The sequence below is a fragment of the Talpa occidentalis genome, unplaced genomic scaffold (genome assembly GCF_014898055.3).
Source record: "Talpa occidentalis isolate TD23 unplaced genomic scaffold, MPIMG_talOcc4v2.1 talOcc4.2, whole genome shotgun sequence".
Lineage (NCBI taxonomy): Eukaryota > Metazoa > Chordata > Mammalia > Eulipotyphla > Talpidae > Talpa > Talpa occidentalis.
The window spans coordinates 67,928,738-67,946,712 of record NW_023602073.1 but is presented as its reverse complement, the minus strand read 5'-3'; the positions used below and the strand labels follow the sequence as shown (position 1 = coordinate 67,946,712).

Here is a 17,975-nt window from a genome sequence, read left to right as displayed (position 1 = left end):
CATACCTGATAGTATGGGACCAGGAAAAGGAACACCCATCCCAGGTTGGCTAGGCTTGGAAAAAATAATAACTAACTTAAAAGGAGAATAAACATTAGCCTGGTGAAGAAGGGGGAAGGGCAGAGGGTTGAAACAGCCTGGAGCATACAGAAATACACATTTATTGGTGCTGAATTTCTGCCTGAGAAAATAACCCTATTTCTAAGGAGGTTACCCCTGGGTCCTAAGAGACTCCTCATACTAACACAAACATAGGTAACACGACTGGCAAATTAGTTATGCTGGCTGCACAGTTGCAATCTGATTAAATAAATTCCGCTTAACTTGCCAGCAACTCCAACTTCTTAGAATTCAGGAGAAGCTGTAGCCAATTGCAGCTGTAACCAGGCAAAGCCTCCCCATCAGCAGTTAATGCTGGGTTGCTACAGAGACCATATGGTGGTTCCATTTTTTATTTGTCTTTGTTTTCATTGTAAAGTAAGTGCTACAAGCACAGAATGTTCCTAGCAACAAACTGGTCTGCGGGTGAGAGAGGAATTGCTCCTCAGGGAAGCAAAGGACAGCCACCTGACAACGCCCTAATGCAGATCAACGAGCCAACAGAGCCTAACAACCCAATTCAAGCAGGAGAAAGACACAGGGTTTTAAAGGAAGCTTTTCCTCAGGAAGTCACTCTGAAGGCAGGTTATGCTTTTTTTTTTTTTTTTTTTTTAATGCAAGGTGTATGTAATTCAAACTCCCCCCCCATTGTTAATCTTGAAGTCTCCATGTCTGCATGCTCCCCTTTCTCATGGATCAGGCTAGCTGTCTCCAACCTCTAGTTCTACCTTGCAATTACAAAGCCATTAGTGGCCAGCTTCTTTTTAATGTCCCACTTCCTTCTATATTTTCTTCATTCCTCCATAGCACAGCCGGTGTGTTTTATTTGCAATTTAAAACTGCCCACTCAAGTGATCCCTAAAAGAGCCAAATCTGTGACAGAGACAAGATATGTTTTGGAGGCATCTTTAGAGTGCCAATCTGTGCCGCACCTAGCAGAAACTAGCAGAAAGTAAAGCTCTTTCTTTATTGAAGAAATAACAAAAGTCAACACTTCTCTATGCTTACTATGTGCCAGACTCTGTTCAAAGCATTTTTTTTTCAAGCATTTTTTACTAATTCGTTTAGCCCTCACAACAAACCTGAGGTAGGTATTATTATGGCTCTGATTTTTACAGATGAAGAAACAACCAAGAAAGTTTAAATGGCATGAGTAATCGGATTAAGATTCCATGGAGCTATTAGTTGGCAGATCTGATGTTCAATCACTTAACCTCCAGGTTGGTCTGGTTTTCCAGACCAGGTGCTTCCCCACTAATTAATATAGATGTTTTTTAGTATAAAAATAATCTTGAGAATCCTTATCCATTTGCTGAAATAAGTCAATGCCATAAATACTTTGCATTAGAAATTAATTAGGAATATTTTACTTGGGACTCTGTGTGTGTTTTAGTATTCTTATTTTTTTAAAGATTTTTTTTTATTTGTTTATGCAAACAAGAACTGGGGTATAGGCCGGAGGTAAGGGGAGTGTGGGGGGGTGGTGAGAGGATTCACCAGAGACAGAATCTGGAGCAGAATCTGGCAGATCTACAGAAATACACTGCTGAGGGGAGCAGCGGGGAGACAGGAGAGGTCTGCTGCACCATATGGGTTAGCTCCCTGGCCGGGGTTTGAACTCGTGATGGTGATAGCTTGATAGTGCTGAGACTAACTCCTGACCACCAGGGAGGCACCAGTATCCTTCCTAATTTTTTTTTTTTTGAGGCCAAGAGCAGTGTTTTATAAAGGATAAAAAGATTTATTTTTCATAATGATTCATCAATTTATCATAGTAGCCTTTTAGCCACAAATAGCAGAAACTTCAGTTAGAACACAATTAAATAGTAAGCCTCTTTGTTGTGCCACTAATAGCAAATTCAGAGGCAACATGCCTCTGCAATGGACCACATGTCCAATTATACCTAACCGCCAGCAAGGAGAATGAGATCTCTGTGCTTTCGACCAATCATCATGTACCCCTGGCCCTAGGGATCACCCTGCCTCCCTGGTCCCCTCCCTGAACACACAGCCTGGCTGCTGGTGAGTCCCCTGCCAGACCTGACCTTGGGTGAACAACTACCAACATCTGCCAGTGATGGCATGGAGTGAGCTGTGGAATGTAATGGAGAATCAGAATGAAGAAGCAGGATAGCAATATTTTGAAGGCTCATCTTCTTTTTACCAAAATACTTCACTTTTGCCTCTACCCTGAGTACCACTTGCTTGCTGACACATCTAAGGGAGCGTCTTGGCCAAAAGAGAAGGGGGCACTGAAAGAAGAGGATGGTGTACAACAAGAAAGAATGCAACAAAACTGAGTTTGGAGGGCTCAAGGCCAGGTCTCCAAATACTATGAACAGGCTCAAGCTGTCCCTCTCTGCCCGGCTTTCCCAGGGCCCCCAAAACTCAGTGGCATTATTAGCCACACACTAAAATTCGAGTCTCTATAAGTCTCATCATGTGTACAAGACCATATACATATACATCTGTGGGACTAAGGCTTGAATCCTGCAGTCTGGCTCTGCAGGAATCCTGCAGTCCTTGCTATAAGGATGTGAGTCTTGGAATTAGCTCCATCAGACTCACCTAGAACATCTACTCACAAGGCAGATTCCTGGACTCCAGACCAGGTGTCATTCATCCAACATGTTGTGGGTAGGCCTCCAGAGCAGGAATTGAACAGCACAGCCCATACTAAAATTTAAGAACACTTAGGTGTAATCTACTCTCATCTGTTCTCTGGCCCAGGGTGAGTCACTGTTTCTCCTTGGGCCTCAGTTGCCTCATTTTACAAATGAGGACGGGTAGGTGATTTCCTGCTCAAATCCTCTGGCTATAATTCATCTCTAAATATAACAACCTGACTGCTTCCTGCCAACTGGTCATTTTCCATTAGCTCCTTATCTTTAAATATCAGTGTTGTTGAGATGTCATAGAGTTTATAGTTCTCTGCACAAATATTCAGAGTCTCCCTGGAATATGGGAAAACTGAGCATCCCCTTTCTGCTGAATGTTGAAGTGCATCCCTCCCCAGAGTTTGGGGGCAAAGACTAAATGACTTCTTTAGCTCTTCTCATACTCTGAGGATATTTTTACTCTGGGACTTCTTGGTACTGCCAGAGACAAGGAACTCATCGATTTGAAGAACTCAAATCAAGGAACTCAAATCAAGGAACTGCCAGAGACAAGGAACTCATCGAATTGTGATTTCCCTCCCACTCTGAAATCACAATCTAATTTAACGGGTGTCTTTCTAAGGTTTAAATCAGGTTTCCGATACCCACTCATTAGTTCTAAGCCATTTTGGTTTACTTTGGCTTCATTTTTATGATTTTTTTCTACGGAGAAAGGAAAGCAAGACCTAGCGGCATTGCCAAACAAGTCTGGCCACTCAGTGGAGAGGTTTCCAGATAAGAAGGATCTGAAGGACTTCCCATGGGCGTGAGGGAAATCGCACACACCATCCGGGGAAGAGGACCAGGAAATTACTTCTTGTTTTTCAAACAGCAGTGAGGTCTCAGGGATGGCTCTGTGAGGCTCGGAGGGCAGAGGCTGGGGTGGCACCAGTAAGGGGTGAGACTGAACTCAGTGTGGAGCTGCCAGCTCTGCCTGCGATCTCAAGATGAGTGCTGCGTGGCTCTCCCTTCACTGGGTGTGAGAGCTCCGAGGAGGCCACTGGCCTCGCAGTGGAAACCTGGATGCTTTAGGCGTCTGAACAAGGCAGCAGCCCGCCTGGGGACAACGCTGCTGGACAGGTAACAGGCACTTCTCCTGCAGGGGTCTGTCTCTCTCTGCAGCAGGACCCCAGGAGCAGCTACAGCCACTTTGATTTTCCTTTTAAGGCATCTTCCGGTCTTTGCTTGATTTTCTTTCAAATGGCTGTGCTGTCAAGGGCATTGTGTGGTTGGTCAAATTGATGAGACTATGGTAAGGGAATTTAATTTTCAGGCAATTAGCTAAGATCCTTTTAGGATTTTATCTACAATGAAGAGCATTTTCATTTCCTTTTTCCCTTCTTCCTCTTTTTTTTTTTTTAATGAATTCTCCCATCCCTGCCTGAGCCAGAAAATTCCATAAAGACCAGAGTATTCATGGACGGCTATGTGAGCATTCCCTGTCCAGGCAGCCATGTTGCGGTGGTGCCTATAAAGGGAAGGCTGTCTGTGTGGAGCAGGGGAGCACTGGGGATTTTCACAGCTCCCAGACTGTGCCTGGGGTCAGGGGTGCTCTCTGAGAGGTGAAATGTAAGCTGCAACCTCCCACCCAAGACAAAGCAGGAAAAGGTTTACCGTTAGTGCCAGGAAGGAGAGCAGGAACAGTGCTGGGGGGCAAGAATGCCTTCTGCATTCTAGGAGGGAGGAAGAGCTCGATAGTGTGAGGGTTGCTTAAATCGTGCCTTTTTACACTTCATAGAAAGCCAGTCCACACTGCTTCACAGCACCTAAGTTTTTGTTTCTGTAAAGGGCTGATGCTTTTGGTCTTTCTTTTTGAGCCACGCAAGTAATACATGAGTATATTCATGCTGTAACACTGCCTCTACCAGGGTCTTAAGCCACACATCCACTAACCCACGCTCTTTTCATGCCCCCCCCCAATTATCCTATCAATAGTTTGCTGCGTGTTTTACCAATTTGATGACATATTTTCTGTCTTCTGACTTATATTGTGTCTTCCCAGCTATAAGACAACCCAGGGCACTTAGGAGAACAGCAAATGCTCATAGTCAGATTCGTGGACTAATCCTTGACAGCACTGTCTTCTCACTGGAAAGACAAGATGATACATGGGAGGTGTGAACAGATTTTTAACACTTAGAAAAATCTGAAAGTGCTTTGTTCACTTTTACCGTTATTATTTTTGTATCAGTTTTGGCTTTGGAGATTAATAATAATAACTTTCCATAGATTAAACTCTAGATTTTCCAACTAATGGTTTAGTCTTCTCTCTTGAAGGTCTTCAAAGGCAGCCTTGTTCTGGAAAAGAACAGGAAAAAAATAAAAGGAAATAGATGGATGAATGTATGTATGTATGCATGTATGGATGTATGGATGGATGAATGAATAGTGGATGGATGGATGGATAGATAAGATAGATACACAGATATAAAGTGGAAAGATAACTTGAGGGTGGGAGAATTTTTTTTTATTTAGTGGATAATAAATGCATATGACAGGTAGGTTTATTTTTTTTAGCCTTCTGTAAAAAAGTAACCTTTTATTTTTTTCCTTTATCTATTGTGATGAGACATGTGACTATAAGGAAAAATCACTACAAACAAGTTGCTACAATGTCATAGAGAACGGGTTTAGAAAGAATGTAAAAATAGACAACCTTAAACCTATAGATAATCACAAAATACTTGGAGTTACTATTTGGAATTTGCTACCCTAAACTAGAAATCTACTGGCTCTGCTGACTTGGGACTTTCTGTAATGCTTTCACAACTATCCTGTTAATTTGCCTGCCTTCATTCCTTCTCCTAATCCCTAGTTAATCTGATTAATATTTCATCCTATTACGTAATGCTTAGGATAGAGACTTCCTCTTCTCTCATCATATCATGGGTAAAGCAGATATCTCCATCTTATGGAATACAAAAATGAGAGTTTCAAAGGTTGTTTGGCCAGTATGAAAAAGGATACTTTTTGGGGACATTGAGATGAGAATAAACCCAGATCTCTGGCTTTCCAATCTTATTCTTCGTCAGTCTTGTGAGGGTGAAAATCATGTAGAATAGAGAATTAAGGTTAATGCCTGGATTCGATAGGCTTTGCAACAACATGGCACGTATTTTTCTGGAAATCTATAGACAGATCACGCTATTTCCTGGTCCAAATTTATGGCAGATTCTAACACCACTTGCTGTCTATGAATGTTAACCCAGAATCTTAACAAAAAGAAAACATTGCTCAGACACTTTCCTTGAAGTAATAAAATCAGAATCTCTGGGGAAGGGACCGAGGTATGTTGCTGTTGTTTTATGTGTTTCTATTAAGCAGGTAGGGCTGAGAATCGCTGTATCCTGATTCTAGGAGATCAAGTGACTAATGAGGAGTAGCAGTGATACCTGTTCCTGTAGCTGAGGACTTGGTGCCAGAAGTGTCAGCAGCTGTGAACAGCATGTATTAGGATTCCGGCTGTTGCTGTTAAGAACGGGACGAACCCATCTCACATATGAATGTGACAAAGAAGGGTTTTCCAGCTCCCATGTCAGTGGCATAACCCCATTCACTTCACTGTAGATTCATGGGCTCCCTATTATTTGCAGAATTTACAAAATCAGATTAAATGTTCTAGATAAACAGGATGTGCTCTTCTAGTGCCAGAAGACTGTGGAATCATACGTTTTACTCAAGGTCACTTTCACATGTTGTGTCCTAATCTTAAGAATAGGAGAAAAAATAAATACTACTACTAATTGAGTGGCCAGAACTGCCACTTTCTGGTTTAATCTAAATATGGATAGACAATAATCAGGACTGGTTTTGATCATCAGATGTGCTCCTAGAAGCTTTCTTCTCCAATGTTTCTTGGCATGGTTCAGCTCAGTATAGCTCCTTGGTGTGCTGTCTGTCTCCTGTACAGAGAGCTCTATGGGCTGGGAGGATGGGGTGAGGGCAATTTCTCAGTTTATCTCCGTTTTACCAGAGTCTGTGAATTTTCACACAGAACTGGTGCTGTGGAAATGCTTATTAAGTTAAATATCTCATAGGCTGTGAGAAAACTGTGAAGTTGTGAGCCATTTACCAGTTTTTCAGCATCCAGGGTGCAATTCTTGTCATGATGGTTAAAACAATTGAAATTTTGCCTGTTTCCTAGAAGATAGTTACAAAAGTGAAACCTTTAAAATCACAATTTAGTGGAGGCACCTACTCTGAAGAGACTTGTCAAGTTTCAGGGAAAGACAAAGGCAGAGGATCTTTTCCCTTAATTAGCTTTACTCTCAAGGGAGGGCAGGGCGGAATCACTGAACATTTTAATAATAACAGACCTGGGTCTCCCTGGTGGCGTAGGAGTTAAATCTCAGCACTATCAATCACCACTCTGACCTGAGTTCAATCCCTGGCCAGGGGGCTAACCCTCATTATATGGCACAGCAGACCTCTCCTGTCTCACCCGCTGCTCCCCTCAGCGGTATTTCAGTACATCCAGTATTTCAGTACATCCAGCTGTTATGTTCCCCGCTCTGTCTCTAGTGAATCCTCTTACCCCCCGCATTTCTGGCCTATACCCCAGTACTTCTGACTATTGCCTACTACACAGCAGGGGCTTGATAAGTGATAGCAATTGTTGTTATTAAGTGAAAAAACAAGTCCTGGAGTGATGAGTAAAGCCCAGGAAGGAGAATAGAGCATTGCAGTTGCAAAGAATAGCATGAGAAGAAACTGAGAGGTAGCAGTCCACTGAACCAATATTTATTGTCAATGTTTATAACATATTTTACAAAAGAAGCTATGAGAAGTAAAGTCACCAACTACGGACAGCAATGCCTGATCTCGGGGAGCTAGAGTGGACAAGGGCTGTGAAAGGAGGAACAGAGGCCAGACATAGCCATGCCAATTATTAGAATGTTGGAGCATTTAAGCCACATGGTAAATAAGTGCCTGGAGTGGCCCTTACCCACCTCTGCCCAGCCTCCCAAACCTTGACCTTGGGCCCTCCCATCGACCTCCCTGCTATCCAGCAGTTATTGTCTCCAGGCCTCTGCTCCTGCTCCAGGGGCACCAGAGGGTGTTCTAATTGGTCTGCTATTGTTATTATTAAAATACTCCAGTGTTATTTTGAATCTCGCCTAATGAAGGGTGGAACCACAGAACTGTAAAGCTTGGACCCGAACCCAAGGCCCCCAAAGTTCTATACAACCAACCACAGGGCTACCCTCCTTGGCAATTGGAATACACCCCAGCATTGTTCACCAGGGCTTAGGGAAACCCTTGCACATGGCAAATGGAAGTCACAAGATAGACTAGATAAGAGCAGACTTAGGAACTGAATGTTTTGATAAAGATGGCAATCTCTTGCTTAAAGGTTAAAATCCTCCAGTGATTTACAACAAGGAAAAAAAGGATAAAAGGTTATCAACACTGCACACATGTGCAGTGTGTTTTGGAAAACTTGATCCCATTGTGTACAAACAAATGTTCTTCTGTAATCTGATAGTCCTGAGCTGCCCTGGCACAATGCTGCTGCAGGTCCTTATTTCAAGGCAAAGGAAAATTAAATAGAAAAAAAGTGTTCAAGGCAGTTCTTTAATTGGTATTGTGTTTCGTGTTTCTGTTAAATAAATATTTAGCTTATCGTTCTGCATGTGTGAGGGAGGAATCATCTAATTAAATAAGGTCAGCAAAGATAAGTGCTATAGCTTCTGCTGTAAAACTCACAGATCTATGAGACAGGTTCTTAAAGTCAAACTTGGGGGGGTTTGATCTGTACTTCTACAGTTCAAGAGGGAGGTCACTGATGGTGTCCCATCCATGTTGCAGTCCCATAGCTCATGGAAATGAGTGAAGAGTATTCATCATAATAAAATCTGCAGTGAAAGTCTTTCTGGAACTTATGCATGACCACCCATCATCTATCATCAAGAAAAGCTCTGCTTCAAACTATCCTCTTGTAGTAGAATTCTATATGTGAATATCAGTGTTCAGTCTCTCACCTAGTCTGTGTTGTGATCAGAAATACATGTTAAAAATAGTCACGTAAGGGCCTCCCCAGTGGTGCAGTGGTTGAGCGCTGGGTTGCGAGGCTGCCCACAGCCTCTGCAGTGCCGGTTCGATCCCCGACGACTCCCCGGCCACTGGAGGAGGGTCCCACATGGCGCGCAGACCTCTCCTGCCGCCCGCTGCTCCCCTCAGCAGAGTACTTCGGTCCTTCTGCCTGCTCTGCTTCCCGCTCTGGTTCTGGTGAATTCTCTCACCCTCCCGCGCTTCTGACTGTACCCAGTGCTTGTATAAATAAATAAATAAACATATAAATCTTTAAAAAAAAAAAAAAAGTCACGTGAGCATATATGCAGCCTGTGTTCCTCAGCGGGGCGGGAGGAGGGGCACACATAGAGAAGTATCTTTCAAAGGTAACAATAACTTGTCTAAGCCAAAAACCAGGATTTAGTCAGAAGTTTGACTTCCCTTGATACTGCTGTAGTGGTAATGCTATTAATTCCATTCTTAGAAAGTTCACGCATATAACATGACTTACTTTGTGCAATATGAAACTAAGTGGTTTACATATGGGAGGTCCCTTTGTAACCAAATTTCTTGAGTTTTATGTGCCCATCATCTCTAAGTTCTCACTCCCCATACCCTCTAAGCTCCTCCCAATATGATTTCCTCCCCCTTCACCCCAAAGAGACCTCCCCCCCTTACTAAGACATCATATCTCCAAATCCAGTGGGCTATTTCATCTCTCCTTAATGGCCCTCTCAGCACCAAAAGACATAATTGACAAGACTCTGGTTCTTGAAATCTGAGCTTCCAGACTCTCTGGGAGCCTTATTTCCCTCCTGGCTCTCTGGATATTCTTCCCCAACAGTTCAGCTCTATTGTCTTCCTTGAATGGCCATTTGATTATTGCAATTCTGTGGCCTTGGTCCTAGATCTTCTCTGCTGCCTTCCTAATCTATTTTATCCACTCCCAGAGTTGCAATTAACAGTTCTACCTGTTCTTGTTCCAATTTGCCTCACCAGTTCCACCTCGTGCCCACATCCTGTTTTCTTTTGTGTTCTAGCCGTTCTGACCTCCTGGAATGTGCCTTGCAGTTTCCTGCCTCAGGGCCTTTGCATATGATTTTCTTTCTGACTGGGTCTTCCACTCCTCTCAACAACTTCCAATTTTGTTTTTAGCTACCTCCAACTTATGCTTCATATTTTAACTCAATTAAATACTCCTGGGACACCTACAAATTTCCCAGACTATTTCATGTTACTCTGCTTTAGGCTTTATTACGTGCAGCACATGGCTCAAAGGATGGCTTCTGGAAGTCAATTTCTGCGCCTGTCACTTGACCAGCTTTGTGATCTTGATTCAGTTAATTTGATATCAGACTATTAATCAGATATCATACATGAACCACTTCAAGGAGGATTGTGAGGATTAAAGAATATAATATAGTCAGTGTTTCCCTGGCACATTTTCAGTGCTCAACAAATATTAGTAGTATAACTATTATGCTTGTTAGCAGTTCCCCAGCTATGGTTAGTCCATGAATTGAGTATTTGATTCTTTAGTCATGCTCATTAGATTCTAAGCTCCGTGGTGATGGGACCATAGCTTTATTTCTGCCTACTTCTGTACTAACAAAACACCTAGCTTTTAGCACAAATTAATAAATTGAATGACTACATAAGTGGAAGGAATAAATAGACATGCTTCATGTAATATTTACAGTAATCAATATAATACAAGGAGAAGAATAAACACCTTGGTCAGATGTGGGTGTTCATAGGAAAAAGGAATTATTTATAGTTGAACATATCAGCGAACCATCAGCCAAAGGCTATGAGAGCATTGGACAATGGATAGAATTTGAATAGCAGAAAGAGATGGAGCATAATAGCCAAGTAAATACCAGGAATATTGTAGTTTTACCAAATTTGGAAAATAGTTTGACAATAAATAACTATTCCTCTCTACCTCCAGGATTAATTCTCAAAGATTGGTTTTTGTATTTTTGCTTTTTCATGAACACAGGAAAATCTCTTGCTCTACTTTAAATTATGAAAAAAACAACCAACTTTCATAAGTTATCAATAAAAATGATAGATGCTTGTTGAATACTTGCTCTGAAAAATAAAATTCAAGACACGGTAGGTCTTGAGTATCAAGGAAAGCATTTGACTTTATTCCAAAAGCAGTAGGGAACTGGACAGGCTTTAATATGTGAGAAGAGTACTTCTGGAGCTCTCTTGCATTTTTCCAACTCTCTGATTTGCTACCTCACCCAGGCATTCACTACCTCTCACACACACGATTGCAATGACTTTCATTTTTTCCCTTACATTATTGTTCATTTTTGTACAATATTTTATTTCTCCATTCATTCCCTGCTCATGGATCAGTAGAATTAACATTATCAATATGCCCATCCTTCCAAAAGCAATTTACAGATTCAATATAATTCCAATAAAAATCTCAATGGCATTCTTCAAAGAAATAGAACAAATATTGCTGAAATTCATAAGGAATCAAAAAAAAAAAAAAAACCTTGAATAGACAAAACTCTCCTAACTAATAGGAGGAAGAACAGAGGTATTACACTCTGAGACTTCAAACTATACTACAAAGCCATAATAATAAAGACAGTGTGGTACTTGAACAAAAACAGACACACAGACCAGTGGAATCAAATTGAAAGCCTAGAAACAAAGCAATGCACATATGGCCAACTAATCTATGACAAGGAGCAAAGTATATACATGGACTTCCATTTTTTCCTAGGCTATAGGGATGCAAGACAGACATGAACTCATGCTTTCACAATTGGAGTGCAGGCACTGATCTCTGCAAGATCCATTACAGTCTGAAGAATCTAAAATCCCTCACAAATATTTCAGATCCAGTGTTATATCACTAAAGCTTAAGAGCCTAACCCCAATTTTGAAATGAGTGCAATTAACTCCCTAAGTGTACTGATAAGAAAACGCAGACTCAGAGAGGTGAAGTGATTTGCCCACAGCTAACCAATGGCACACAGCTTGGTTACACGGCTAACTAATGGCAAAGCGAGGCTAGAATTTATGTTTCTAGTTGCCTTGTCTAGCGTCCATAGAGTTTTCCATTTGTTCTTGTTGCTATCCCTTTAAAATTTCTTTTAGACCAAATGGTACATTTTTTTTTCCCCAGAGAAACAAACTGTTTGGTTTAGAATTTTAATTACCACTTATTAATTGTATGGCCTTGATGAGTTGCTCCTCCTTCTAACCTTTCATTTTCAAATCTAAAAAGTAGGGATAACTTAGTAGTACCACAATGTCATTGAGAGGGTTAAATGACATAATATTCAGAAAGACTTTGCACCAAGTCTGGAACATAGTGAGCATCCAATAAATAACAAGCCTCTTATAATCATCAACATCCACCTCTTTCTTCATCCTCCTCCTCCTCCTAGTCGTCTGACAGCTATCCCCAACTCTATCATAAATGGTTTTCCTGAAAAATATTATCATTTAGAAATTTAAGAATCTTTGGTTGATTTCTTGAGTGCTGACTCTGCCCCTAGCTGCCTTTAAGACTTACAATCCTTGCTAGACCTTAGTTTTATCATTTGAAAAACTAGATGTGTGTATGTGTGTGTGTGTGTGTATACACATGTGCACAATTGAAAGAGTTTGAACTACAGTGAATTCTAACCAGTCTTACAAGTCTGAATGTGTGTTTTTATGCTCATCAGACACACCAACCATACTTTTAGTAATATTCACAAAAAATACCAAACACTGAGTAAATACTCACCAAATACTGACCAATAGATGAAAGGGCCACACTCACCCCCTTAAGTGACAGAAAACATAAAAAAGCTATATTTTTCTTGAATTCTAAATTGTTTTTCTAGGACTTCCCTAGCATAGTTCCATAGACTGGGCGGCTAACACAACAGAAATTATATCCTTACAATTCTGGAGGCTAGAATTCTGAAATCAAAGTGTCAGTGGTTTGATGCTGGTAGGTGGCCAGCATCCTCTGGCATCTTCATGTGGTCTTGTCTCTGTGTGTGTCTGTGCCCTTATCTTCTTTTCTTGTAAGGTTTCTGGTCATATTGAATTAGGGCCCAGCCTGATACCTTCATTTTAATTTAATTACCTCTTTAAAGACCTTATCTTCAAATAAAGTCACATTCTGATAGTCTGGGGGTTACAGCTTCAGCACAGCAGTTTTGGAGGCACACAACTCAGCCCAGAATAAATTCCGTCCATGACCAGGCCCTTTTGTGCTTTGTCGGAGGCATGATCACTAATATTTACAATGATGCTGCAAGGTGTGTGGTCCTTATTCAATCAGGAAACTGAAGCTCCACAGTGTTCAGTGTCTCGCCAGAGTTACCAAGTAGTGGAGCTGAAATCAGAAGGCAAGACTGTTTTGCTACAAAGTCATGCTCTTTCCACTCCAGGAAGGAGGGAACCACTTGAATGTTAATGCCATCAAATTCATGTTCTTTCCAAGATGGAACAAAAATAGCTCTGGCTTTTTTGGTGAACGGTGATAGCTCAGGAAACAATGCCTCCTGAACCACATCATGGTGTCACAGTGTCACAGTGGCTGGACAAGCTGCTCAAGGCAACTTCCAGAAGTGACTCAACAGACTGCCAAACTTCGCCTTTTGGGCTGTCTCACTCACCCCTTTTGAAAGCGACAACTGCCATTGCTTGTGCTGTTCTCCTTTGCCTGAAATTTTCTTTTCTTTCTCCACTACCCATTGAAATATTGCCCATCTTTCGGGCTCCAGCCAGTGACTCTGGCCCCTGCACATCTCACCCAACTCCCCCATCCTCACCGCCAGTCCTGCCTATCACTTGCATACTGCAGCTTACTTCAAAGAAAGGCCAACGTGGGGGCAAATTTGGCTGTGTTTCATACTAGCTGGTTGGCCTCATAAGCTCTGCAGCCTCTCTAGGTCTTTGTTTCCTCATCTGTAAGTTAGGATTTAAATATCAACCTCACAAGATTATGGTGAGGGCTAAATTAATTAACATAGTTGCTGCATTTAGTTAACACTGTGCCTGATACATAGTAGATTGTAGTAAATACTGTTTTATAAACTTATTTTTTTTCTCAGTCTATGTCACTTTACTTGTATGTTTTATGCCTTTCTCATGAGATTGCAAGCTTCTTGGGGGCAAAGACCAGAGCTTAATTTTTTTGTGACTGCATAGCACGATTTTGGGACTATAGAAAGCATGCTGTATTTATTGGTTCATAAGTGTGCAACCCATATTATATGAGATAAATAACACAATCTTAAATGACAGCCAAAGTTATGGAATTGAATAAAAAATTGGTGGGGAGATCATATCTCATTAAACCAACCATTCACCCACCATCAGCTGAGTTCCTTCTAAATGTACTCTCCTCTGATTTTTCTTCTAAAACAGTTTCTTTTGGTGGAGAGAGACCTCAAACCTTCCTATGCATCTGAAACAGCTTGGGTTAATACAGAATCTCACCTCTCACCCCCCAGAAATTCTGATTTAATTGGTCTGGCATCATATTAAAATAAAAAACAAATAAAAAAAAGGAACTTGCAGGTAATTATTTTGATGTGCAGCCAGGGACAAGGACCACGGAAGCAGATAATATACAAATACTCCAAGGAACTTCCTTCCAGGATGGTGGTAGAGGGTAGTGCTAAGAAGAGGGCCTGGAGGATGGGGGAGGTGTCTGGACACAGGCTGATTAATGGTGGATTCACTTCCACCTCTTGCCTTGCTCCTACAGAGGAGCCAAAGACAGCATCAAGGCCACTCCCTAGAGGAGATGGGTCGAGGCCATCCATGAGCATGGGAAGGCAGAGCTTTGTAGGACTTAGGAAATAAAACATTTCTTCTCCCTCCCCCCAGGCTCCCAACTCCCAGTAAAGTCTAGGAAGGTCAGGGCTGATGAAGGGTTTCCCGGACAGCAGCAGTTGGTCTTAAGTGTTGGTTGGGTCTAGGACCTGGGCCTGATGTGTTTCAGACGTGTTATACAATGGAGGTTGTATAATGGTGGTTCCTGATGCGTAATCATTCCTCAAGAGAATGTCGGTACAGACCACTTCAAGGAACTCTGACCCTCATCCTCTAAACGCAGTGCTACTGAGAAGTCTGATGACTTATTCTTGACATATGATCTCAGGGTACTTGACTTCTCTCTCCCTCTCTTCTAACTGCACAGACAGGAAAATAGTCAGAGGAGACCCGGAAGTTGCTCAGGACTACTGGATTAGTACTGGGGAGGAGATCTTATTTACCAGCTTTTTTTTAAGAATACAGTAGCCCTCTACAGTGGGTGAGTTTCAGTAGAGAGTGTCCAGGATTTATAATTTTAAAAGAGAAAAAAGCTGAGAATGACATCAGATAATTGTCTTTCGTTCTCTGACTCTGTTTGTGTTTCTTACTCATTAACCACCTCTCCACTCCAAAGATGTAGAATAAATATGAACTTCTAGGGGATTTTTAATTAAGGGGGCCCTCTTGAAAACAAATTACCATGAATGTGGGATGCTATGAGAACAGCAGTGATTTGAAGGGTCAGTGAAAGATTGTTGATATAGGTAAGAAAGCTTGTCTTCAACAGACATCATTGTTCCCATTGGTCAGGCCCATGCCATAGTGGTTTTCTGTTATTTTTGATATTTTGACCTCTAAGTGGTGGAATTCTCCCTTCTGTAGAAATCCCCTCCCCCTGGCTGCATGAAGCTATTGTCATTTCTCCACATCCAGAGGACACCCACCTCCCCACAGTGGGGAAACTTCCTACATCTCCCTTTCTATTGACTTGTGATTTTGTAATATTACCAAATAAGTCAACAGAGAAAAGAATGTTAATTGAATCAAGAACTATCTTTGGGGAGAGTGGAGAGAATGGTTCCGGATGCCTTCCCTTGGACAGAATATAGTGAACTGTATTGGCCAGTGGCTCATACAAAAGAACGAGACACGACCATTTGGAGACACAATTTTTACTAACTCTGACAAAAAGCCTACACTGGGAAATGGTGGAAAGATAGAGAAGCAGCTTCAGTCCCTCTAATGTTTGAGTCCCTCCCTGACAGTCACATACCAAGGGAGGCTCATTAGTCATTCAGTTATTAAGTTTTCTCCCCTTAATTAAATGCATCAAGGTGGAACCAGCTAGTAAAGTGCACCAAGTGAGGACCTGAAAAGTTTCAATTGCCTGCTAAATACTGATTCACCCCACTACCCAAGATCACTGAGCCTGTCCAATACCGACAAAAGTCCACTCTCTTTCAACAGGGGGGAATAAACTGCTAAAAGAGAACTAAGTGATGAGTTTCTATATTCCTCTATAGGAGATATCTGGTCTTAAATATCTGTTCCTGTCACCTAAATTGCAAAGAATTTTCCAAAATTCATTGAATTGCAGAATTAAAAAAAATGTATTTGATTGCCAAATTTGCAAACTGGGTCAGTTTCCAGGGCCTTATGCTTCCTTCTTTTCCACTGGGGAAGAGGAAAAGGAGGCAGCTGGCAGATGGTGATTGAAATACAACTCTCCCTGGCATGTAAGTCTTGACCATTCCCTGTGGTGATCCTGGCCACGGTCCCCTGGCAATCCCTACAGTGCCAGGGCCAAGGTCTGAGCTTCCTGACTGTGGCCCTCTGGGTTCCACTCACAAGCTGCCTGATGCCCACTGCAGCTTTCATCCCTGAAGCCATTCAGGGCTTTTCATCGCATCTGAGCCTCAGAAAACTCTGTGAGAGAATTTGGGGAGGGAGAGTTATCTCCATTTCACAGATGGGAAAACTGGGACTAGGAGAAAATAAGGGACTTTCAATTGATTAATTAATTAATTTGTCTTTTGTTTGAAGTAATATTTGGATCCCCCCATCAGGCATTGCACGCACCACCAACTCACCTACAGTTCTCTACCATCGTCGACTGTGGCTCCTTCCCTCCGTATTCTAAAAAAAAGGGATTTATTCAAGGATGCCAGTTAGTTTATAGTAACCCTGGATTCCAACCTTTATCCTCTGTTTTTAAGTCTAGTGCTCTTTTCACGTCAGCATATGCATGTAGAAAATTCAGTATGGAAAAGAGACTGAATAAAGTCTTTTGTCCTGGTTCCCACACTCCTGTGAGTTGGGATTACTCCATCTGATACTCTATTTTCTACATGCAACTAACAGTAAGTAGTCCCATCACTAAGAAACGTCATTTGCTCACCGTCATTATAAACAGAGAACTATCAAAAATCAACATATAAGGTGAAATATATTGTGCTATTCATACTGTATATTATTTACTACAAAAGATTGAAATACAACTTATATTTTATGATGAAATCCAAAATTTTTCATACAAATGGGTCGGAGTCATGAAGTCAATTTAATTGGTTGCTACCAGAATTAAAAGTAAAAATAGGACAAAATGGGATACAATATATTGAACATTATCAGAGTGGATTGCAGGGTCACCGGCAAAGTTACTTGTCCCCATATTATGTGCATTTGATCATGTTTTAAGTATTTTTCCCTAAGTAGTCTTCCCCTTTTTTCTTGCTTTACCTGCCTCTCAATATTTCCCTTTCTCTTTCCTTCTTTCTCTTCTCCTTGTATGCAAGGAATATACTTAAATATTGCTTACTTTTAGACTGTTTACAGGTACTATCCTCAGTCCTTCCTTCCCTTACCCTTTCTGACACTGTCATTTTCTCGCCCAAAAGTCTGAAGCAGGGGCTGTTCTCTATAGTCCATTTATTTATGCTCGTTCTTTTCTCTCCTTTATTGAAAAGGTCTTTTGTAGCTTGACCAAGATAGCATTCGCCAGTTCTTTCCATATTTGATAAACAAATCATTCTGTCTCTAAACCATCGCATTTCTATTTCAGGCAAAGCAACTCAAGCTTGAAGACATGAAATCCCCAAGGAGAACCACGTTGTGCTTTATGCTTCTTGTGATTTATTCTTCCCAAGTTACCCTGAACTTGAATTTAGAGTCTATTGTTCATCCTTTGGTGAGTAAATCCATGCCTGCCATAGTTTCCCCTGTCACATTTTTCTGATTTCCTGGGAACGTCACAGATGGAAAATGCTTTTTCGAAAATTGTAGGCTTTTGGGAAAATGCTGCAAATGGAGGGTGGGATGGTGACCTCAACCGGATGTTAGTGTATTCACTGGGCTACAACTTGCATCCTCTGAAATCAGCCTGCTTATCAAGGGAACATCCAGCTACCTTCAAGA

General features: G+C 41.5%; 1 protein-coding gene across 6 annotated transcripts in view; it reads left to right on the top strand.

The window, feature by feature from the left end:
* Positions 1-17,975, top strand: part of ADGRF5 (adhesion G protein-coupled receptor F5) — a 102,690-nt gene that overhangs the window by 29,019 nt on the left and 55,696 nt on the right. For 4 of the 6 annotated variants that reach the window (XM_037519847.2, XM_037519844.2, XM_037519846.2 and 1 more), the window contains exons 1-2: positions 3,498-3,836; positions 17,623-17,748. In XM_037519847.2, the coding sequence (XP_037375744.1) occupies positions 17,647-17,748 (102 nt within the window). In that variant the 5' untranslated portion in view covers positions 3,498-3,836; positions 17,623-17,646. Of the gene's footprint in view, positions 1-3,496; positions 3,837-17,622; positions 17,749-17,975 lie in introns of those variants that run through there. The other 2 variants (XM_037519845.2, XM_054698855.1) reach the window with 2 other exon arrangements.